Source organism: Chelonia mydas, chromosome 5, assembly GCF_015237465.2.
Source record: "Chelonia mydas isolate rCheMyd1 chromosome 5, rCheMyd1.pri.v2, whole genome shotgun sequence".
Taxonomy (NCBI): Eukaryota; Metazoa; Chordata; order Testudines; family Cheloniidae; genus Chelonia; species Chelonia mydas.
The window spans coordinates 95,428,563-95,452,255 of record NC_051245.2 but is presented as its reverse complement, the minus strand read 5'-3'; the positions used below and the strand labels follow the sequence as shown (position 1 = coordinate 95,452,255).

The 23,693-nt window shown below is 41.2% G+C and overlaps 1 protein-coding gene across 1 annotated transcript in view; it reads left to right on the top strand.

The window, feature by feature from the left end:
* TMC1 (transmembrane channel like 1) overlaps window positions 1-23,693 on the top strand; it is a 77,994-nt gene that overhangs the window by 36,139 nt on the left and 18,162 nt on the right. Inside the window, exons 6-11 of the mRNA XM_043546244.1 lie at window positions 132-213; window positions 7,769-7,875; window positions 9,662-9,760; window positions 14,708-14,850; window positions 18,423-18,567; window positions 20,722-20,916. Of these exons, the coding sequence (XP_043402179.1) occupies window positions 132-213; window positions 7,769-7,875; window positions 9,662-9,760; window positions 14,708-14,850; window positions 18,423-18,567; window positions 20,722-20,916 (771 nt within the window). The remainder of the gene's footprint in view (window positions 1-131; window positions 214-7,768; window positions 7,876-9,661; window positions 9,761-14,707; window positions 14,851-18,422; window positions 18,568-20,721; window positions 20,917-23,693) is intronic.

Genomic DNA, 23,693 nt, shown 5'->3' with positions numbered 1-23,693 from the left:
CAAAATACAGCAAATTAAGTCTTTGATACCAAATGATTCACTCAGTTCGATGCTGGATCTCCAAGGAATGACTGAGAATGTATATGAGAACACTGAGAATGTGGCCTCTTTTTCTTTGTGAACCTTTACAGAAATGGATGAAATTTCAACGAGATTTTGAGAATTTTAAAACAGCCTGCATACCATGGGAAATGAAAATCAAAGAAATTGAAAGTAAGTATTATGGAGAAACAATAAAATTAGCATTTAGCAGCAGGTGTACTCCCAGAGGCTCCCCTGATTCCAAGAACATTCTCACTGCTTTTAAAAATAGCTTTCCAGATGTTTTATTCCTCAGAAGAGAAGATGGACCCGCCTTCTTAATTTCCAGTGAACCCAAAATGGCCTCTTCATCATTATTCTAGAGCACTGACACCACTCCTAGCTGTAATGGCAGAGGGCACAGCCACAGTCTGAACAAGAGATTATGCTTCATGAAACAATCTTCATAGTCAAAGCTTGTCTACACAAACATGTAGCTTGCAGCAAGCTGGAGCGTGAATCTGTCTCACACTAGCCTGCCCCAGACTAACATCCAAAGCGTCCTAGGGGCTCCTCTCGCAGATTGGAGCGTAAGTTTTTCCTTCCTTCCTTCAATAAAGCATAGTTTACTGTTCTTAGGCCTGAGTGTCCTCCTTCTGCTGGTATCTCTCCCCCTCCCGGCCCTTGTGGGCACAATCCACATGAACCCTGCTGATGTGTATTAACAGTTTGTTAACATGCTTTGATCTAGTCCTCTTTGAAATGGGACAAAGAAGCACACCGAGCAAGCCAAAAGACAATGTACTGATTGGACCTGAAGACTAAACACTCCTCTGATCCTTAAAAAAGGGTCTATGCAGCCAGGGGTAAGGCCCTTTGGTATGTTTGTCCCATCTGTTGTCTGGGTAAAAAACAAACAGAATTCTGTGTTCATGGCTCTCCATCTGGCACTTTTTAGTACCACTACATTCACATAACTTGTTCCCTCAAGAACATCAGCTGATCTAAACTGCTGTGCTGGTGTTTGTGGAAACAGGTTATTTTTCAGGTTGCCGATACCCAGACTATCACTTCCGTCATTTTGACTGCATAGCCCTTCTCTTATTTTCAAGGACAACTCCAATGTACCATAAACAGTATTGTCACCACTACATCTAGTTGCAGAGATCATATATAAAATTGTCATGTTGATGATTTGGTAGTGCAGAATCAGATAGAGAATTCAAATCCCACTTGAAAGAACTGGAAAAGAGAAGGTTTCAAATTTGTTAAGAAGTTCTTTCGATATGGTAAGAGAAAGAGCTGCTTATCTAACTAACAGAATTATAGGCCTGGAAGGGATCTTAAGAGATCTTCTAGTCTAGTCCCCTGCACTCAAGTAGGGTTGACGACTTTCTACTCGCACAAAACTGAACACCTTTGCCCTGCCCCCTGCCCCTTCTCCGAAGACCCGCCCCTGCTCACTCCATCCCCTCCTCTGTCTGTCACTCGCTTGCCTCACCCTCATTCACTCGCTTATTTTCACTGGACTGGCTCAGGGGGCTGGGGTACAGGAGGGGGTGAGGACACCGGCTGGGGGGGTGCGGGCTCTGGGGTGGGGCTAGAAATGAGAAGTTCAGTGTGCAGGAGGGGGCTCCAGGCTGAGGCAGTGGGCTGGGATGCGAAAGGAGGTGAGGGCTCCAGCTGAAGGTGCGGGCTCTGGGGTTGGGCCAGGGATGAGGGGTCTGGAGTACAGGAGGGGGCTCCAGGCTGGGGGGTGGAGCCGAGGGGTTCAGAGTATGGGAGGGGGCTCTGAGCTGAGGCAGGGGTTGGGATATGAGAGGAGGTATGGGCTCTGGGCTGGGGTGCAGGTTCTGGGCTGGGGCGAGAAATGAGGGGTTCAGGGTGCAGGAGGGGGCTCTGGGCTGGGGCAGAAGGTTGGGGTGCAGGGTGGTGTGAGTCCTTTGGCTGAGGGTGCAGACTCTGGGGTGGGGCTGGGGATAAGAGGGTTGGGGTGTAGGAGGATGCTCCAGGCTTGGACTGAGGGGTTTGGAGGGTGGGAGGGGGATCAGGGCTGGGGCTGGTACGGGGGTTGTGGCTCAGGAGGGGGTCAGGGGTGCAGGTTCCGGGTGGCACTTACGTTAAGCAGCTCCTGGAAGCAGCAGCATGTCCCCCATCCGGCTCCTTCACTGAGACACAGCCAGCTGCTCTGCGCACTGCCCCATCTGCAGGTGCTGCCTCCGCAGCTCCCATTGGCCATGGTTCCTGGCCAATGGGAGCTGCGGGGGCGGCACTTGGGGTGGGGGCAGTGTGCGGAGCCTCCTGCCTGCCCATAGACATAGGAGCTGGAGGGAGGACATGCCGGCTGCCTCCTGTGAGCCACGTAGCACAGAGGCTAGCAGGGAACCTGCCAGCCCCACTGCACAGTGCTGGCAACCAGACGGTCAACAACCCAGTCAGCAGTGCTGACTGGAGCCGCCAGGATCCCTTTTCTACTGGGTGTTCTGGTCAAAAACCAGACACCTGGTCACACCACAATCAAGGCAGGACTAAAGTATTATTTAGACCATCCCTGACAGGTGTTAGTCTAACCTGCTGTTAACAATCTCCCACAATGGAAACTCCGCAACATCCCTAGGCAATTTATTCCAGTGCGTAACCAACCTGACAGTTAGGAAGTTTTTCCTGATGTCCAACCTAAACCGTCCTTGCTGCAATTTAAGTCCATTGCTTTTTGTCCTATCCTCAGAGGTTACCAAGAACAATTTTTCTCCATCATCCTTGTGACAACCTTTTATGTACTTGAAAACTGTTATGTCCCCTCTCAGTCTTCTCTTCTCCAGCCTAAACTGGTAATCCCAACTGGTAATGTTTTCTAGACCTTTAATCATTTTTGTTGCTCTTCTCTGGACTTTCTCCAAATCTTTCCTGAAATGTGGCACCCAGAACTGGACACAATACTCCAGTTGAGGCCCAATCAGCACGGAGTAGAGTAGAAGAATTACTTCTGGTGTCTTGCTTAAACCACTCCTGCTAATACATCCCAGAATGATGTTTGCCCTTTTTTGGTAAAAGTGTTACACTTTTGACTCATATTTAGCTTGTGATCCCCAAATCCTTTTCTGTAGTACTCCTTCCTAGGCAGTCATTTCCCATTTTGTATGTGTGCAACAGATTGTTCCTTCCTAAGTGGAGTGCTTTGCATTTGTCCTTATTGAATTTCATCCTGTTTACTTCAGACCATTTCTCCAGTTTGTCCAGATCATTTTGAATTTTAATCCTCTCCTGCAAAGCACTTGAAACCCCTCCCAGCTTGGTATCATCCTCAAACTTTATAAATGTTCTCTCTATGCCATTCTCTAAATCATTGATGAAATTATTGAACAGAATTGGACCCAGAACTGATCCCTGTGGGACCCCACTTGATAAGCTTGACTGTGAACCACTGATAACTACTCTCTGGAATGGTTTTCCAACCAGTTATACACCCACCTGATATAATTTTCATCTAGGTTGTATTTCCCTACTTTGCTTATGAGAAGGTCAGGTGAGACAGTATCAAAAGCTTTACTAAAGTCAAGATATACCTTCTCCCCCTACCCACAAGGCTTGTTTACCCTGTCAAAGAAAGCTATTAGGTTGGTTTGACATGATTTGTTCTTGACAAATCCATGCTGACTGTTACTTATCACCTTATTATCTCCTACGTGTTTGCCAATTGATTGCTTGATTATTTGCTCCATTATCTTTCCCGGTACCGAAGTTAAGATGACTGGTCTGTAATTCTCCAGGTTGTCCTTATTCCCCTTTTTATTGATTGGCACTGTATTTGCCCTTTTCCAGTCCTCTGGAATCTCACCCATCTTCCATGACTTTTCAAAGATAATACTAAAATTATGTTACAGTTTTATTTGTACTTTAATTTTACATCAACTGTGAAATGTCCATTACTTTCAAATGGGAGTTGCATTTTTATTCATTGTGACCTATTCCGGGCATGGGATTCTTCTGGGAACCATGTGCTGGGTCACAAGCCCCATTCACTAAACCGAGATTCTGAAACACAGACAGGTATATCTAAAAATACTTTAAAAAATCATTGTAAAATGTCTACATTGTATACAGTCTTCTTTTGTGAAAATGTATTTAGCTTGATAAGGCATTAATAGCTATTCATCTGAAATATCCTTTAAAGTCTTAGTTATCGTACAGATGATAATGCCCAGTATAGATGCCACGGATAAGTTTAAACCTTTTTCATTACCCAGTATTGAAATTAACTTGGGAAAAGTGCTCTTGGGATACAAATTATAGGCTAGCTCTGTTGTTTGCCTATAATATGCTATTTAAGTGTTCTCAAATCACAACATGTAAAATAAAGATGAAAAAGAGAATATGATCATGAATATCACTGTGCATATATAAAAGTGCAAAATACTTGTGATGAGAGTTGTGGCAAAATTTGAGAATGGTCTTATCATAAAGTAAGCTTTGTATTTCACAGGGAGAAAGGCCTTCCAGTAATGAGCTAAGTTACCAACACATCGCCTATAAAGCAAACTTGGCTTAACATCACAAGGACTTGAGTGGGAGCCTAGCCACTGTTCAGCCCTAATTATAGCACAAGATAGCTTTACTGAAGGTAGCTTTGGAGCATGCAATAGACAGTGTCAAGGTGGCCATGACCAGGAAAATTATCAACTGTGAGTTTTCCTGATTTGTATTTTGTGTTGCAAAGCAATCCTAGACAAGGCGGCACTAGGCCAAAAAGAAAGAGTAATTCACCACATAATAACTTGAAACACATGGCATCACAATCAGTAGAGAACAAAGCAGGCTATGCAATCACTGAGGTTTAATTTAGCACGCAGAAGAAGCTGTTTAATAAATGTAGTTAAATCAAATTGAGCAGCAGGAGACAGGTGGTTCTTTTGGTGGGCTGGTAACAGAATAGAATTCATTCTGAGAACCAATGTGAGTGATTCTTCAGTTATATTTGGTAAATAAATGGGCCTGGACTGAGTTGTTTTGCCATTAAAACCCACGTCTGTTTCAAGTTACATTAGTAGGACAAGTATGTAAAAATAGACCAGGATAATTAACTGATACTGTGTCGATGTTCAGTTTTTTTCTCTCCTGTAATGAAATAAGCTCCTTTTTCTTTTCCTTAGCTTAAAGATGCCTGGACAGTCAGAATATCACAGTATAAATGTTACCTTTATAATGACCCTCAATAAATAGGATTGTGAACTTTATCTTTGTAAAAAGTAATAAAAATAAAAATCAAGTTTGGATAGAGACCAAGCATGACATGTATCAGCCCAAAAGAAAACTATTTTGCAACATTAACTAGAATGGTCACTCTACTGCAAATTAATGTGTTTTTACTGTACAGGTTTGCATGGACAGCATGTGTGACTACCTAACCCTTACCAAACAAAGACATCTACATTTTAAACCTAGAAAATCAGCAAAGCAAACCATATAATGCAGTGATGAAATGCCTGAGTTAGAACTTCAGAACTTGCTGCCCCCCATCTAGCATAGCTCAGGGGATGGGTGGACATGAAGTTATTTTTAAGACACCTTTATCCCCGTCTACCCATCCTGGGGCCACTGGGTGCTTGTCCAGTCCCAATGCGCATTTAGGTCCATTACAACATCTGGGAATCAGATGATGTGCAACTTAAGGTCCTTTATATTGGCCAGGAATCAACCACACCTAGTGGTTCCTAGCACTGATTCTCTTTTCTGCAGCTATGCATAGGGTGACCAGATGTCCCAATTTTATAGGGACAGTCCCGATATTTGGGGCTTTGTCTTTTATAGGTGCCTATTACCCCCCACCCCATCCTGAGTTTTCACACTTTCTCTCGTCACCCTAGCTAGGCACCTGTGTGCTGGGATATAGGACAGGATGGCATACAAGCTGAGGATTCTCCTATATTGAGGGAGACCAGTTCAGGTAGATTTCTGGCTGTTTTGTGGCACAAAGGGTAAAGAACAGGTCAGAGGCAAAACCTATGCCTTTGTCTTGTTACAATTTTCTGCTTAAATGGAGCTACTAGTGGAACTGTATGGGAAACTAAGATTAGAACGTATAAAGGCTACCTTTCATAGGAGCTGAAAAGTTCAATGTGCTGGACAAGCAGTGCCAATTGCAAATATTAACATAAAAGTTCAAAGTCAACATAAACAGGACTAGGTATTTCAGTTCCTCTCCAACAAGGGCCTGGGATGATTCTCCCCTCCCCAGTTCAATCCAGTCTAGTGACAGTTTTAATGAATAACTACAGGTCAATAAATGTTAGAATTAACTGGGGTACAATGCTAATCTTAACTGATTTAGCACCAAGAGGGTCATTACCAGAGAAAATAGGTGACATAGTAACAAAACAGCTTGTGAAATCATCAATTACAATAAATGCTCACATGTCCCAAACCAACAGGAGCCACTTTAGCAGTAAATAAAAAGATCATGTGATCAATGTTTTCAGTTACGGCAGCTCCAGCTCCAGAGCCACGTGGGGATAAAAGTCTTCGTTTAATCATAAAGCGTTTGATTCTTGATTTCAGTGGAAGGTTTCTTCACATAAGTGTTGCAGAATCAGGGCCTAAACTGCTATTATTTTATTATTATTATTATTATTAATATAATAGTAGTACCTAGAGGCCTCAACCGAAACCAGGGCCCAATTGTGCTAGGCGTGGTGCAAACAGAGAGAGAGACAATTCTTGTCCCAAAATGCTTACAATCAAAATGGACAAGGCAGACAAAGAGTGTGAGGGGAAAGAGAGGCAAAATATATGAACAAAGTCACACAGCTGGTCAGTGGCAGAACTGAACAGCTCATAGCTCTCAATTAAATACTCTGACCCCATGATCAAGCTACCTCCCCTGTTCTTTCCTACCTAAATCTTTCCTATTTACAATAATAATCTTTCACACAGTATATACTTGTTTCCCTAAACCTGAATCTTAAACCATCTCTTGTTGTCATTGCTAAAACTTTTATATTTGTGATGCATAGACTAATCAGCCTGTTGTGAAGAATCTTTTGTATTGAGTAATTGTATCCTCCTGGTTCTCAAGGTATTCTGCATCTGGTGTTGTGACTGACACCAATCATAAAAATACCACTGTATTCTATACAATAACAGGAACAGTAGTATCACCATTGCAAATTCTAGTGTTTTGGACCACTGCTGTAGAATAGTGTGTGTGTGTGTGTTTTTAAATTCAGGAAGTTGTCTTTCCAGCAACATTTTATTTTTTCCCTGGCTAGTAGGCCAGAAACAAAGCATATGTAGAAAGGCACTGATAAGCTCTAGAGACCAGGATTTCAAAGGTATTTTTAGTGGCGTTAGGTGCCTCATCTGTTTAGGCACTTTTGAAAATCCCACTAGGCACCTATCTGCATCCTTAGGCAACCAAATACCTTTGAAAATCTGGCCCTAGGAGATCATCCTGGAGTTCTATTCCATTGTGTTGGTGTCATGTTATTTATATTCCTTCAATATAAATGTATAATCTTTGGTAAATGGTGTTTTGGCTTCTGTTTTTTAAATCATGTCAATGAAGTGATTGCTAGTCTGCAATCTTGAAAAATTATGGAAATGATAAAATAGGTATTAATATAGAATAAAGAAAAATCTGATATTTTTGTGTCTTAAGCACTCATGAAAATGCTCAAGTAATCTTGTCTCAAAGTAAGAAGACAAGAAGATTGACTGATCTGTCTTTTCGTCACTGCAAATGTTTTCATAGGTCATTTCGGCTCTTCAGTAGCTTCTTATTTCATATTCTTGCGCTGGATGTATGGAATAAATATGATTCTCTTTGGATTGACATTTGGCCTTGTAATGGTGCCTGAGGTGAGAATGGGTGATTTGGGATTTTTTTAAACTGCATTTCTTATTTCTATAGGAGAATAAAATGTCACTGAGAAATGTTGCTTAAAACTTTTACCTTTGTTACTAGAACACTTAGGGCAAGATCCCTACCAATGCTCCAGCTCCTTTAAGCCATGAAAAGAGACAGAATGGTGTAAAACAGACCTAAATGCCCTGGTTCTGCCCAGGGGCGCATTCCTGGCACAGGCATTGCAGAAGACAGCTATAAGGCTGCCTCCCAAGAACTTAACACTCCCTGGCATGGGGGGGAGGGGGACATGGCAGAGCAGGGCTGAGCGTGAGACAAGTGTGCGGAGCAGGGCTGCATCTTCCAGTGCTGGGGATATTCCAGGCAGTGCTGCGACTCTTAGGGCAGTCCAAGAAGTCTGTCTAAATTACATCAGGGGCATCGCCACTCTATACCTGGAGCAGCACAGGATTGGCAGTGGAGAGGGGTGGGGAACACAAAGGTGGTTTAAAGCTACCTTAGCCCCCATCCCCTGGACTGTGAGTTCTGTGCTGCACCTCTAATAGTATGTCTGCACTTTGAGCTGGAGGTATTATTTCCAGCTTGAAGAGACATATCCCATGCCAGCTGTGATGAAGAGCTAAAAATAAGGTGTAGCCACAGCAGCGCAAGGAGCAGGCACAGCTAGCCAGCCCACATATGTACCTAGCATCTTGAATGGGATTGTACTCAGGGCAGCTAGTCTCTCCCCCTGTTCAGGCTGCCATGGCCTGACTCCATTTTTTAGAGTGCTAGCTTGCTTAGAGCTAGCCTGCGGTACATGTCTCCTCAGCTGGAAATTATACCTCTAGCTCGAAGTATAGACATATCCTTAGACATGCAGCACAGAATCTCAGCCGTAAGGTGGAATTCAACCCAAACTGAAATTATCCCATGCAAAGGACGAGTATAAGACTTAAGCAGGGCTCAAAATAGGACTTAAATGGAATTTAAGTGGTACATAGGTCTTGGGCTGGCCCCTAAATTTCTGCCATAGAGAATATCCTCTTGATTATACTTACTTCCAGTGTGTACATGTAAGTGAGTGCAGCAGATAACATCAAGCCCACAAAATTTATTTAGGATATGACATTTTCCAAATATTTTCTAATGGATGGACCAAATTCTGCTTTCATTAGGGTAGAGTAATTGAAGCCAATTGAGTTACTTTGGATCTACACCACCTTAAGAGCCTGGTTCTGTTCCCACTGAAGTCAAGAGAAAAACTGCCAGTGACTGCAGTGCAACAATATCAAGACCCAAGTGAGAGTAGAATCTGGCCGAGTACTTTCAGTGGTTGTGCAAACATCTCACCAGAGGCTCCGATACTTTCAGAATCCTAGCTGTCATCATCTGAAAACTATATGCATGTAATGACCCAATATATTTTCTATTAACAAAAGCAACAAAAGCAATAGCACAAGAAAATGAATTTGCATCGCTGAAAGAACTCACTGATCTGATGAATATTTTTAACCTCTTTATTGCTGCTGAATATAAGAGGTACAGCTTAACATTCCACTGATTTTTAGTAGACTACCATTTAATAAAAAATTGGCATGGAATACTTCAGTAATAGCATCAATCATGATAAAAGACATGAAGGCAGAGGATTTGGAGAGGTGGATTGCTATCAGTAGGGAGTTAAGGAGAACACAAAGCAAAATCTCCAGGGCAGTTGGTTGCATCTGCATTTTATACTTCTGGTTGTTGGTGTTGTGTTTTGAGCTGTTATCTACATTCATCGTATTTTGGCTACAGGTACTGATGGGGAAACCATATGGCACGTTACCTAGAAAAACTGTCCCGAGAGGTGAAGAAAGAACTGCTATGAATTTTGCAACTTTGTGGGACTTTAGTGTAAGTGTGCATTATTGCAATACTGCATATTATCATGACTCTTTTGGCTCTAAAAGGCTTTGATTTCAGTGCTCAGTGCTTCACTGTTCAATTTCAGTAGTTTAATATGAACTGTCAGGAGATCATTCAAATGGATAGAAATCAATTCAAATCCTCTTTTCATTAATTCTGAGTATAGATGTTTCTTGATCTAAAAACAGAACGTATGAATATTCCATGTCCATTACTGTGTCTTTAGGAATAAAAAAGGAGAGGAATTTAGGAATAAGAGTCTAGACTGATTTAGTCTCTGGTAATTCCATTTGCTTCAGTAGAGTTGGACTCTGGATGAATTTGACCCTCTGTGATTATATGCATTTAGATTTCAAATTGGTGATGCTGTGTAAGTTCCATGTAAGACAAAACCTAATACTTTAGGCCTTTTTTAAAAGATAGACTAGAAGCAAAATTCTGTTTTTTAAATATGCAAATATTTTAGCTGTAGTGGGATGGCTGGCTGAATCCCTTATTGTTTCTTTGAAGCTCATTGTATCCTTAAGAGATGAACCTCCTCAACTGAAAGTCTGAAGGTAGACTTCTAAATACCATACAATACTTTTATTTATTGAAACAATATTTTCACCATCTTTCACACAGGGGAAACTTTTGTAAACATGAAATAAATTTAAGATGACTGTATGGAGGATAAATTCCATATTACGAGTCCAGAAAATGGTTGTAAGGCAATGAAAGTCTCCGCATTGTCTGTCACGCAGCTGCAGAGGTCATTGTAAGGGATTTTGTACAAACAAAAAAGGTGGAATCATCCAGTTATAGGCGTTCTCCAGATTAATGGGAACAGCATTCAGATAAGGGTGACTTTGACTGAAGCTTCTGTACAATCTCTCTTCTACATTTAGGCCTCAATTCTTTAAATCTTTATGAACATGCTTAACTTTAAACACTTGTTATGGATTTCAGCAAAGGTAGGTATGATAGAATATGTAGGAGGTGAAACTGGGACTCTGTTTCTTTGGACAATTTACAGCCAGACATGGCAAACTCAGTAGAACAGTTCATTCTCTTCATACTCATAAGCACTAGGAAAAGTTTTAAAAATTACTCAGAGGAAGAAGGAGTTAAAGTCTCCTTGGTTTGGACTGCTGATGCCAGGAAGGGTGATGAGGGCTGTGGGCAGTGTTCCATCCTTCACCCTAGGGAGTTCTCCCAGCTGGGAGCAGCTGTAAATTCTGGAGCATCCTAGGAGCCATGCAGACAGAGGCTGTGGTAGGGATTCACTGAATTAGCTCAGCCCTTGGCCATTCCTCCCATCAAGCACTGCCCACTTTCAAGCATGTGCTGGCTGCCTAGAGAGGGCCCCTGCCTTGTGCCACTTCAGTCCCAGCCTTACCTCTGTTTCATGGCTTATTCCTCTGATACAGTGCCTGGAACAGTGGTGGGCAACCTGTGGCCTGCTGGCTGCATGCAGTCCATCAGGGTAATCAGATTGCAGGCCGTGAGACATTTTGCCGACATTGACCATCTGCAGGCACAACCCCCCACACCTCCCGGTGGCCGCAGTTCACCATCCTGGCCAATGGGAGCTGCGGGGGGCTGTGCCTGTGGATGGTCAATGTCAGCAAAATGTCTCGCGGCCCGCAATCAGATTATCCTGATGGGCTGCACCACTGGCCTGGAATGAACTCTGGGCCTTTCGTTTACTTCTTTGGACAGTTTCAGCCTGGTAGCAAGCCACCTGTGGAGGAAGTGTTGGGTTTTTAAACTCTCAGCAAACAGACAGAATACCAGACTGGATGCACTGATCTGTATGCTGACTTCCTGACTTTTAATGCAATACTTCCAGGCTGACTCACTGAAACTCAGTGAATTTTTAAAATTTTAGTTTAATAAAGTGTTCAAAGTAACACATTTAGCTCTCTCCACATTGCCTGATGTAAAGTGGTAACTGGCCAGATGAGCTGATTTCCTTTAGTCCCAAAGTGATGACCCCTCTCTAGGTCCATGAAAGGAGGTCAATGTTCTTTTTTGGGTGAGCTCCTGGCCCATGACAAGAAGCAACTGAATAGCATTCTGCAATCACTGATGTATGTCAGTAATTAACAGAGTTGAACTCCATTGTATTTGGATGATCAGGAGAGACAATAGTTGAACGGTAGTAGCAGGAGACACAGCAGTGAAGTCAAGTGGTGAGGCCTATTTAAAGAAAGAAGTATTGCAGAAGAGAGGGACCTTGGAGGAGAAAAGTGTGCCTTATAGCAACATGGAGGCCCTTGTAAGAATAGTAGATCCTAGAAGAAGGGGAAGAGATGTTTATACAATTGTATGGAGAAGGTGAAAGAGAGAACACTTGAGAGAAAAGAGATGGCAGCAGGAGAAGGGAAGCTCCTAGTAACTGAGAAAGAAATGGAATCTGGCCTCTCTGAAAGAGAGATTAGCAAATAGAATGAAGGCTTGATAACTGCAGAATACCAGGTAGCACAAGAAGCAAATGGGAGGTAGAGAAAAACAGTTGGCTATAAAAGCAAAGAAAGAGATAGTGAAAGACATGGACCCCAAGAAGTAGTGGGGAAGACAGAACTTTGACAAATGAAATATCAGGCCAAAGAACATTCCCAAGGGACAATGAAACCTTTATCCAGACAAGGATGGGAGTGGGGACTATATAGCTGAGATAATTTTAGAGGCAAAAATAATTTTTTCAGATCCAAAATAAAATGATAAACTAATGTGTACATTTAAGCAAACATTTTTTTTGTATTCTGAGTAATTTCCCAATAATATTTTTCAAAATAATAAAAAGGGCTCTAAAATGTCTAGCAAAACATGTCTAGTAGGAAATTGCGCCTGTCCCGCTCACCCATGGGAATGTGGCTATTTTCATCCTGCAGAAATTGCTAAATTGCTGTTGCCTTTTGTATTTTAATCTTGAATTGAATTTTTTATATTTGTATATAATCTACAGATCAGACCATACTCCACAGCAATCAGAATCTCAAGGCTCATTATAATCATGCATGCAACTAAAGAGAATATGCTTATCTGTCTTGTGTTAGGCTGTGGGAAGGGTGTAGAGGGAGACCCTATATTTATGGCTATTGCTTCACAGCTAAAAATATATCAGGCTTCACAGTTAAATACAGTAGGCAAAGCCCAGGAAACAACATTCTCAATTATTCACAGTGTAAGGCTCAGCTAAAAGCTTTAAAACACCTATGACAACACTGACTTAGCAGAGCATGGTGACTTTAAAGCTATTTTAATATGTAGTGTGATCTAAACAGCCATCCAGAAATGTATGAGGCTGTGTACAACTACAGATTAGACAACCCAAGCCCAGCATAAATTCTTACACCATTATTTGTATTTAAGAAATTACACCATTTCTTAATAGAAGTATAGTAACTAAAGACAAACCTTCTCACTTTTCAGAGTAGCAGCCGTGTTAGTCTGTATTCGCAAAAAGAAAAGGAGTACTTGTGGCACCTTAGACACTAACAAATTTATTTGAGCATAAGCTTTCTGAGCTGTAGCTCACGAAAGCTTATGCTCAAATAAATTTGTTAGTCTCTAAGGTGCCACAAGTACTCCTTTTCTTCTCACTTTTGGTGCTCTACAAATAAATAATAATATTCCCTTTAGCCTAGAATCAGATGCCTAATATTGTCTCTCCTGCATGCATATCTCTACAGCTGTTCTGATACCAATACAAATAAGGGGATACGTCGATTACAAAACCAAGAAATCTGTGAATATTACCTTTAGTTACCATATATTAATATTTCATTCTCACGTTCACAAGAATTGCAAATGAGGTTCTGAATACTGTGTGTGACTCATTTCAGACATTTTAAAATCAAATGCATAGTCTGTGATTACACAAAACAGAAGGATGTTCATCTATAGACATTATAATCTATGAATGGATTAATTTTAGGAAATACCAGCAGCTAAACAGAAGGGAAGTAAATGGACCTTTTAATTTAGGAGGACGAAAGAACTCCACATTAGCACTGTCAGTTCATAATCAGCACCTCTCAGATTCATCAGCAGTATACTGATAAATTACACTTTGGCATGCTGAACTCTAGTGTTTGATTTGAGTTAATTGGGCCCATTTGGAGCTTCGCTGCTGCTCTGCATGTGCTATGCTGTTCATCAAAGTGGTTTAAATACACTGCTCTCCTACAGGGGTAAGTTCTTATTCGAACCAAAATGGTCTTTGATCAGGCTAAGCTGACTACCTTGATTACTTTCAGACTCCAGCAATTGGCTATTAAATTATTTTGAAAAAACAACAATTCAAGCCAATAGAAACTTCATTCATATGATTTTTTTAAAGAAATGCAAATTTTTCAATACCAACCTAATAATTTGTTTTAGAAACTGTAGATACAAGAATCATTTCAGTATCCAATGAAACCCAGCTATCTGCTGAGTGAAATTTATCAACTGTTAACCAGCACACAGCAACACTACCCAGTACTTTAGGACAGAAGTGAAGAATTTTATACCAAACTGGAACTGGAGGAAATTTTAAGAACATGGAATATAAGTAACCAAACTTTCTGTTTTGTTGAAAAGTCACTTTCTGTTAAAACACACATAGAACCAACCAAAAAACCACTTGGATGAAAAAGCTTTCAGCTGCTATGTTGTAGATGAAGTGTTCAACCTATAAAATACCTGACAGGTTATGGACCTGACAATCAACATGAGGATCTGAAAAAGATTTCTTTAAAGGCTCCAAAATAGAGCTGTTCTGAATACTCACAGAATAGTCAGGCCCTAGCTGCCAGGTTTACCATAATGATGTCTGAGGATGTCATGAAGACATAAAAATGAATGTCTCTTTGGTATTCTCTGCTTTTGGTGAAGTTTCATGACGTGGTGTGTGTATGTATGTATATAACAGGCTAGTTAAGCTGTTACCTGCCGTGTACTTTTCAGGGTCTTGCACAGTATTCTGTGCTCTTTTATGGCTATTACAACAACCAGAGAACAATTGGATGGCTGAAGTTCAGGATGCCTCTTTCCTATTTCCTTGTGGGAGTTGGGACCATTGCCTATAGCTACATGGTTGTCATCCGAACGTAAGTTCCTTCTGTCTTTAGGGAAGTAAAGAATGAATTAAAATAAATGCAATTCTCTTCACAAAGGATGCACTATCAGAAATGATAATGTAGCAGTTTTAACAGCAGGATTGATGCAGCTTTGGTGGGGCAAAGCTGCAAGGAAATGCTGGACTATATTAAAGCCATTTTATAATTTCTTAGGCCAGTATTTATTTATTTGTACCAGAAAGCATGTCTCAGTCTGGCAGAGGTGGGGAAAAAAATCTTTACTGAAGTAACATAACACTTTCCCTCTGCACCTTAAAGGTGTAAAATGAATGTATAATGCCAGGAACAAAGCTGTCAACCCCTCCTTTGATAATAGTCTGCATCTAGCACAATGTCAGATAACATCCAGGCCATGCAGTTGTTCCTCTTTTAATCATACCTGGTGTGAAGTAAATTAAAAGAAAAAAGGAAGAAAAGGAAAACACCTGACCAAAAATTCAGCTGTATAAGTCACAGTGAGCAGTAAATGATTCTCAGCAAGACTATAGTGGTTAGTTCACATTTGCACAGTGGTGTAGCAGAATTAATACCATTGGTCATGGTAAAGTATTAGTGTCCTATGGCAGACAAAGTAGTCTCCAGTTGTGCTTTCTCCATTAAATTATATTTAGAGCACAATACTAAAAAGAGTAGGAAGAATATGGGTAAGTGGACAAAAGGAAAGAGAGGCTAGATACGTTGGTGCACTAAACACTAGTACACTTCCACCTCTGGAATTCTGGGTTTAAATCCTGGCTTAGATCCAGAGTGAAAATGAGTTTGGTTGTCTTATTTGAGGGCCAAATTCATTACTGGTATAAACTGGGGCTACTCCATTAGTGTATGCCAGTGGTGATTTGGTCCATAGTACCTATTTGATCACACTAGAAAACCCCTTAACATAAGAAAGATCAATAACTGAACAAGCATACTGAAGTGTTTCTTTAGAACAAGCTCAGGATCGGAAAAGTCAGACCATCACAAATCAGGATTATCCGGCACTCTAGTACAGCTGGGCAGTAGAAACTCCACACATCCTTCATGTGCTGTATCAGGCTGTTTGTTTTTCACTTTCACAAACACTAGATTAACTCAAACAATACATGGTTTCTTAGTATAAGGTAAGCAGCATTCCCAAACAAAAAAAAATGGCCTCATTCTTTTTGTTTAAAATAATGTGTGTGTGTGGAGAAAGAACAAAACACTTTGATGCAGCAGGCATAGTTTTTGACCTAGAACAGCCTTTAAAAATGTTTCTTTGATGGTATATCCCTGAAGATTAGAAGATTCTTCTCACTGAATCCTCTCAGGGAATTATATTTGAGTGGCTGTCAACCAGAAAAAAGAATCCTTATAACACAGAATCTCTGAGGACAAAACAAAGGGAATAGCCTTGGAGAAGCATATACCATATGTGCTAAATTTCCATCTGGACACAGATATTAGTGCTGATCCACATTTAGGTAACCCTATATAATCTTTTGTTTAAGGCCATTTTTTCATTGCAATACAATAAGCACAGAAATTAAAACCTAGTGTCATTAGGGTTGTTGTTGTTTTTGCCGGTGGTTGAGGGCAGACAAGAGAGAAAGAGGAGTTGACTATTAAGTTTATAGAAACCATTTTGAGTTAGGGCACAAAACAGCAACTCCTTCACTCACAGCCCAACACTAAGTGGAAAAATCCACAGCCTTAAGGTTGCAGAATTCACATATTTAAGATAATTTTAGTTTCAAACTCTTAAGGAGTTTCCAGTGCATCATGCAGTTGGGGCCAGATTTGCCTGTCCAAGGAGTGGGCAGGAGATATGGCTGCCCATACCTACAACTATTCTGAAATCCATAGGCATTCTTTGCAGTTCTTGGGGCATCCGAGTAGAGTCTGGGCATTCACCCAGGCCCAGAAGCTCCATGTTACTCTCTGGGCCCCCTGTCTCCATACAAGAATGGCTCCATCTGGATTGGATGGTCAGGAATCAAATTACAGAAAGGTAGGTGTGACAGATTCAAGAAATTGACACAAGGAAGCTGTTGGATTTGTGGAGACTCTTGTGCCTTCCCTCATTCCTCTTTTTCTTCTCTGTAATGGTAAACAGTGGGTATATATATCCACTATCTAGTTGCTGCTTGCTTTAATAATGACCAGGCAGTGTTTCTATATTCTTTAAATGCTTGTGGAACATAATACTGGAGAGTATTTTCCCAGATGATTTCCAAAGGAGAAGGGGATGATGGGGACAAGAGGTGTCAGAAGAGGTATTCACAGCAGGTTATTTTCATGCAACTTCAAATGACTAGCAGAGACAGTACACTGAGAAATCTGTGCCTCAGATTCATATATGGTAACAGACTCAAAATTAGCTGCCTGGACTCACATGTAATATAATGCATATAGATACAAAACAGTAATTGCACACACAAAATATGCATTTTAATATCCAAATTCCCATGGTACATTGGCCAACTGCCTGTTGGACCAAATCCTTCCATCCTACATACACCCCATACACTGAGTTGTTCACCAACTTTCTTTTTGGGAACTGGGGAGAATGAATCCTCCCACAACGTCTCAGAGAAGCAGCAGGGCAGAAGCTTCACAAGGCCCATTCAGAAGCCCTTTGTGCTATTAGTATCTTCCACCACTCCCACCCGCAGTATCAACTCCACAACAGCTCAGCTGCCAGAGACAACTCCGTCCCCACGGATGAGAAAGCAGGAATGCTGTATAGCAGACACAATTAGCCTGGGTTAATGCATATATGCTTTCTTGTGCATCTTAGGAGTTTTGTGGTTCACATTGTTTATTATTAATAATATGATTCTGCTCCACAGCATAACCTTAAAATAGAAATTGTTTTCCCTGAGCATGAAATTAATGAAAGTATCCAAGGCTAAATTTATCATTCCCTAGTAATGTATCCCTTCCTTGTGCTTAATGATCTGAATTAAGTAATAAAATATACAGCAACCTGACCATCAACATTAAAAGGCTGTTAATACCTTGAAATAGGGAAGTTAGCAGTCCAAGGTAAAGTCAAGCCACTTAAGAAACAATTTGATATTGGTGGATGCTATTATAAATCCAGTTATACGCATATCACAGACTAGCAGTATAAAAGAAAGCAGCATTTGTGATTTGTTTATTCGGTGCAACCAGATTTTTTTCCTGGCTAGTTATTAGAATTTATTTTTCTCTTTGTCACACCTAGGATCTGATCAGCAGCATTGTAGTGTGTTCTGTAGGTTTCGGTTTAAGATAACTTAATCCCTCCCTCTTGATATTTTGTTTCCTGCTGAGTTTCTCATCCAACTGAATTTCTCCAATGTGCTATTGAAGAAACAAATAAGAAATTCTATGGTGAGAAAATGAATTGACTCCACTGGATATGATCTATCCATCATTTCTTCATCATCATGGGATTGGAGTGCATTTCTTGGATTCGGGATGACACGGCATGATATTCTATGACATTAGTAGGAACATTTGAAAATCTAAATCACTTAACAGAGCCAGCTGCTTCCTTCTAACCCCGGGTTCTTTGTGCATCTTTTTGGCCTTTACAGAATGGCAAGGAATGCAAATGAGGAAGGTGGTGGGGATGATACAAGTTTTAATTTCAGCTGGAAAATGTTCACTAGCTGGGATTACCTGATCGGCAATCCTGAAACAGCAGATAATAAGTTTGCCTCAATCACAACGAGCTTTAAGGTAAGATATAGCTCACTAGAGAGTGGGAACCTGATTCTCCCTTTACACTAAAGTCAGTCGGTCAGTGGAAATATATCACTGTTAAACCAGCATGAGAGTGGAACTGTGGTATCCAGGCTCTTTCCTTCTCGGACTGCAGGGAAGCAGTACTGGTAGCAACGGCTGTGTGCTGTGGGATTGCTGTACATGTACTTGCAAAATGATTCCTGTGCAAAACATGTTTTCCTTCTTCTCCTCCTCACTATTCCTAGCTTCCAGTTTCTATGGTGCTTTTATTTAAAAAAAATGTTTTGTTTGAAAAATGCTGGTGACATTTTGCAGCACTGACATCATCATATTCTCTTGCTGCTCTGAAGAGATACCATTAGACAGCAATGTCATTGCCACCAGGGCCCATTTGGCATGTCAAAAAAAAATTTGATTCAGAAGTTTGACACCACACCTTCATCTCAGGAAGAAAAAAAAAGGTCATTTTGTGTTTTCTCACAACAACAAACGTTTTATTTTCCAGTGAACAGGGAAACACAGTCCAGTTCCCTGTGCAATACAGCACATTCACTGACTGGACTCTAGACTTAGGGCTGTCTCGTGGACTTCAGTAATCTCTGATGTGCTCATGGGTGTGGGAGGGGTAGTGCAACAGCCGCATTGGCTGGAGGCACTCTGCCTGTGGAGTGCTGAGGCAGGCACCTTAGGACACTAGGGGGAGTGAATTCAGGAACCGCTTCTACCATGCACTTCATTTTGGAGATGCAGCATGCACTCTCCTCCATTGCTGGTGTGGAGAGTGCAGGAGGCTAGGGCTGTGTTAAGGAATTGGAGGGACAAGAGCTCCACTAATTCCACACTACTCAGCCAGCCACACCCTCTGTGCTTTCTGGAGTACTGTCCAGGGTGCTAATAATCCCCTCCACCTTATGCATAAAGGGCATCTCTCCCCCATGCAACTAATTTCACTGGAAGTTACTCAGGTCCTGTGGGTGGAGAATAAGGCCCAAGGAGCTCAAGCAACAGTGGCTCTTTGTGCAGATTCCCACGGGGGCTAGAGGGCTGTGAAGGTCTGCCTGTGTCCTCGCCTCACATTCTCCTACACCTACACGGGGGCAGCCAGGAACCGGCATGAAAAGAGTGAAAATCACTTGAGAGAGAGAGAGAGTAAAGTTTTTGATGGATATCCCATGATGCAACCATCCTACCTTCATTTCTATAAACAGGCTGGGAACTGAACAGTCAAAGGGTGAATTCCTGGCCTCACTGAGCTCAATAGGACTTTTGCCATTGACTTCAAAGGGGTCAGAACTCCCCCAAGAATTTCTGCTCTCTCGTTTTCCTTATGTAATAGACAAAAGTGGAGTAAAGAAGGCAGAGCCACACAGAGTTATTAGAAGGCAATAATCCAGCTGCCCTACTGGGCGATTGATACATTTATGTAACGTAAGAAGTAAAGTAAGAAGCTGTAACTAAACTCTCCCTCCACAAGAACATCTTGGTGACAGTGTGAGCTCTTTCTGCTGATGAAGCTAGGAAGGGATGGGGGTAGGGTTAGTTACTCAAGAGCCCTGAAATTCATCTGCACTCTACACAGAGTAATGTTGTGCAAATGTTTCATTTCAAAATCTGAAATCATCCAGCCTTGGTCTAGTCTTGGGTTCCTTTACAGAGACCCTTTTCAGTCCACCTGAATTGCAGACCCTCAAAATGAAACCTTGCTGTCTCTGGAGAGACACATTTTTCAAGTTTCCCAGTTCCTTAACAAAAAGATTTCTGACAACTGGTCATACACTTATCCTTCTGGGTCTCCAAACTCGCAGCACCTTGTGAATTCGTAGTCAGTGCTGGCTTTGTTTTGAATTACAGCTTTGGCACGTGAGTTCAGGTGTAAGAGAATCTCAAAATGAAACTCAATGGGGACAAAACCATAGAAAATGAGCCTGATGATACCCATGCAAGCCAAATCCAGCAATGCCCCACAGCTCCAATGGAGATTTTGATACAATGTCACCTTCTTAAGAAACCTGATTCCCAGGAGTAAAGTCCATTCATCACAACTCATTTAAAAAGACTCTGTTATTTAGCAGCTGCAGAGACAATATAGAGCCTGATGCTTTTCATGCTGCTCACTTACAGCTATACTTTTGTTTCCAATAAGTGCAGGAAGCTATTGTGGAGGAGCAGGAGAACCGAAAAGAAGAAAACATTCACCTAACCCGATTCCTGAGAGTTCTTGCTAACTTCCTGGCCCTGTGCACACTGGCCGGGAGTGGTTACCTCATCTATTTTGTTGTGAGGAGATCCCAGAAGTTTGCCCTGGAGGGCCTGGATAACTATGGCTGGTGGGAGAGAAATGAAGTTAGTCCCAGCACATTTTATGAAACAGATGTGGTTTGAAGCCACAGGTCTCTCTCTCTCTCTCTCTCTCTGCTCTCCATAGTGCTTTTTTTCTGATAGTCTTCTAATTAGGGCTTGGATGGTAAATGTGTAACAAGGGATTTCCCTTTTTTTTCTCTGTTTCCCATATTCATTAAGACAGTCATGTTTTGTTTTGCTTTTTAAAATGGCTTTTCACACCGAGCTCCCCCACTTCAATTCCAGCTCTGACTATAAACTCCTCCATGCCTAAACCTGTCTAATTTCTTGTACACGTTCAAAGCAACTAGTGACAGGGCCTCACCTACTTTATTAATACAGCCTGTTAATGGCATTGTGCGGGTTAGCCAGAAAGATGGATGGGGTTGAATATTAATACTAACATTTCTGTTTTAAGCCTTTGTTATTGGTTCCTGCAGGTAAATACAAGCAAAAAGAGAAGTCATAAATCACAGTTTCAAGCAAAATGAAAGTAAATTCAAGGACATAGGAGAGTTCCATTAAGTCTTTGGTTAAACATGATTTGTAACATTCACAAACACACACACACAGGTCTGGGTCTAACAAATGGAGCGCACTTCCCCACAGTACAGACCAAATAAAATTTGGGCCTGATTGCCCTCTTGCTTACACTGATTCTATATTGGTGTAACTCCACTGTCTTTACTGTTACTCCTGATTTACACTGGTATATGTGAGATTAAAATAACATATTTGGTACAGGTAGCTGAGGCAAAAATTTTGTTCTGCCACAAAAAGGGAAGAACATCAGTTGGTGCTCTATAGCGTTTACGCTATATAATGTTGCCTGGCTTAACTCACAGGTCACATTCGCACAACAGCATCTGACCTAGCAAGGAATTGTCAACTATGATTTATTAAAAAGGTTCAGTACCTCATTACAGTAAACCTCTCACTGACTCCATTGGGAGAATTTTCAGAGCAAGGGGTGATTAAGGAGTGACGAACAAGACGCTGTATTAGGCACAGTGATATACAATACTCATCACTTTCCTTGTAAAAAAAGGGTGGGCCAGATTCTGTCTTGCAATCCAACCTTTTGACACCAGTCTGGTGGTACAGAGAGGCCAAAGGGTACAAAGATTCCCTGGTACAATGGGTCCCCAGCTGGGCAGAACCAGTAACTATGCCATCCATCCTGGCAGCCCCCAGCAAAGTGCGGGTAGGGCATGGCCAAGTATTACTGTGCTTCTGCTATTCTCCACTGGCACAAGCCAGGCCCAGTGCAGAACTGTCCTCAGAAGTAGTGAGATCACAATTGGCTCCTTTTATGGGCTGTAGCAATTGGATTATGCACAACTGAGAATCTAGCCCATTCTTTGGAAAAGAAAAAAAGTAGACATTGATTTGTGGTGGGAGACAATGTTGCCTAGTGGATAGTGCACTGGACTGAAATTCAGTTGACTTGTGATCTACTCCTGTCAATGGCTCGCTGGGTGATGTGGGTAAGTTATTTTACTGCTTTGTGCCTCAGTTTCCCCATTGGTAAAATGGGGATGATAATCCTTACCTCCTTTGTTAAATGCTTGGCTATCTACTGATATAAAGCCCTACATAAAATAATAATATATAATTTGGTAGAAAATAGGTAATGGGAGGAAAATTCACATCCATAAATTCTCTGTCGGTTTGTCTTTATCTTAAGTACTTGCAGAGTGTCCATACTACCTAAGCAATAAAGCTACTTAACAAAAGGCATATAATAAAAGCATAAAGAACATGTGGAAAGACAGACTGATTCAGCCAAAACAGAGTCAGTAATAACACTTGAAAGAGAAGGAGGTCTTGTTATATTAAAAGTCTTTCCAGCAGCAAAAAACAGATTTTACATTTAAGATCTTGCAAGCTCAAACACAATGGATTTTTGCAAAAAAAATACCTTCCAATTTATTTAAGAGCTACCAGCAGTGCGGATAGAGTAGATCACTGCATTTATATTTAAGGTATCGTTAAGTCAACGTTCAGTTTTCATTCTAGACATCTCAAGGTTTTGCTACTATAAAATATAAATCTTCCTCCTAATTAATTTTTAAAAAATTGATACAATATTTACATGGAAAATAGACCTTTATTACTGCCTTCAGTAGTAGGGAATATTAGACAAGGCTATTACTATTGCATTCAGCAAGAATGGAAAGAGTGATTTATATTTACTAAACAGTTTATTCTTAAACTTATAATTCAAACAGTAAGCGATCAGCATTCAGTATTCATTGCTGGCATGATTTACGATGCTGGGGGCTTGTGTTTAGACTTCACCGCAGTCACAGCAGTACTTACAAGATTCATAACCTCACTTAGCAGCGGGAAAATCAGAGCTGCTTGTGCAGCTGTTATTTTCTAGCCCTCAGAGTGCCCTGGAAAGGGTTGCTCTCCAGAATAGTTGACTTCTCAGCGAGGGGAAAGGATGTGTTTGGAGCTACAGTTTGCACATTAGTTAGTGGGTACCTGGTGATTATTGTTCCATAGGTACCTTTACTCCCAGCTCTATAGGTGGACATTACTTTTCTAGGTCACTTCCTGCTCCTTGCAGATTTTTAGTGATTGCATGTGTTTCTCTATCTATAGAGATTAGTTCATTGATTCTGTACTGACTCAGAGGAGTGTAAAGTTTCTTAAGCACTTCTGAGATTCTCTTAGATAGTCTATTATTATCAACATGCCTGTTTTGTTCAATAGCAACATCACCAATAAACAGTAAGGACTCCTCACAATAATGTAAAATGATAAGAACCAAT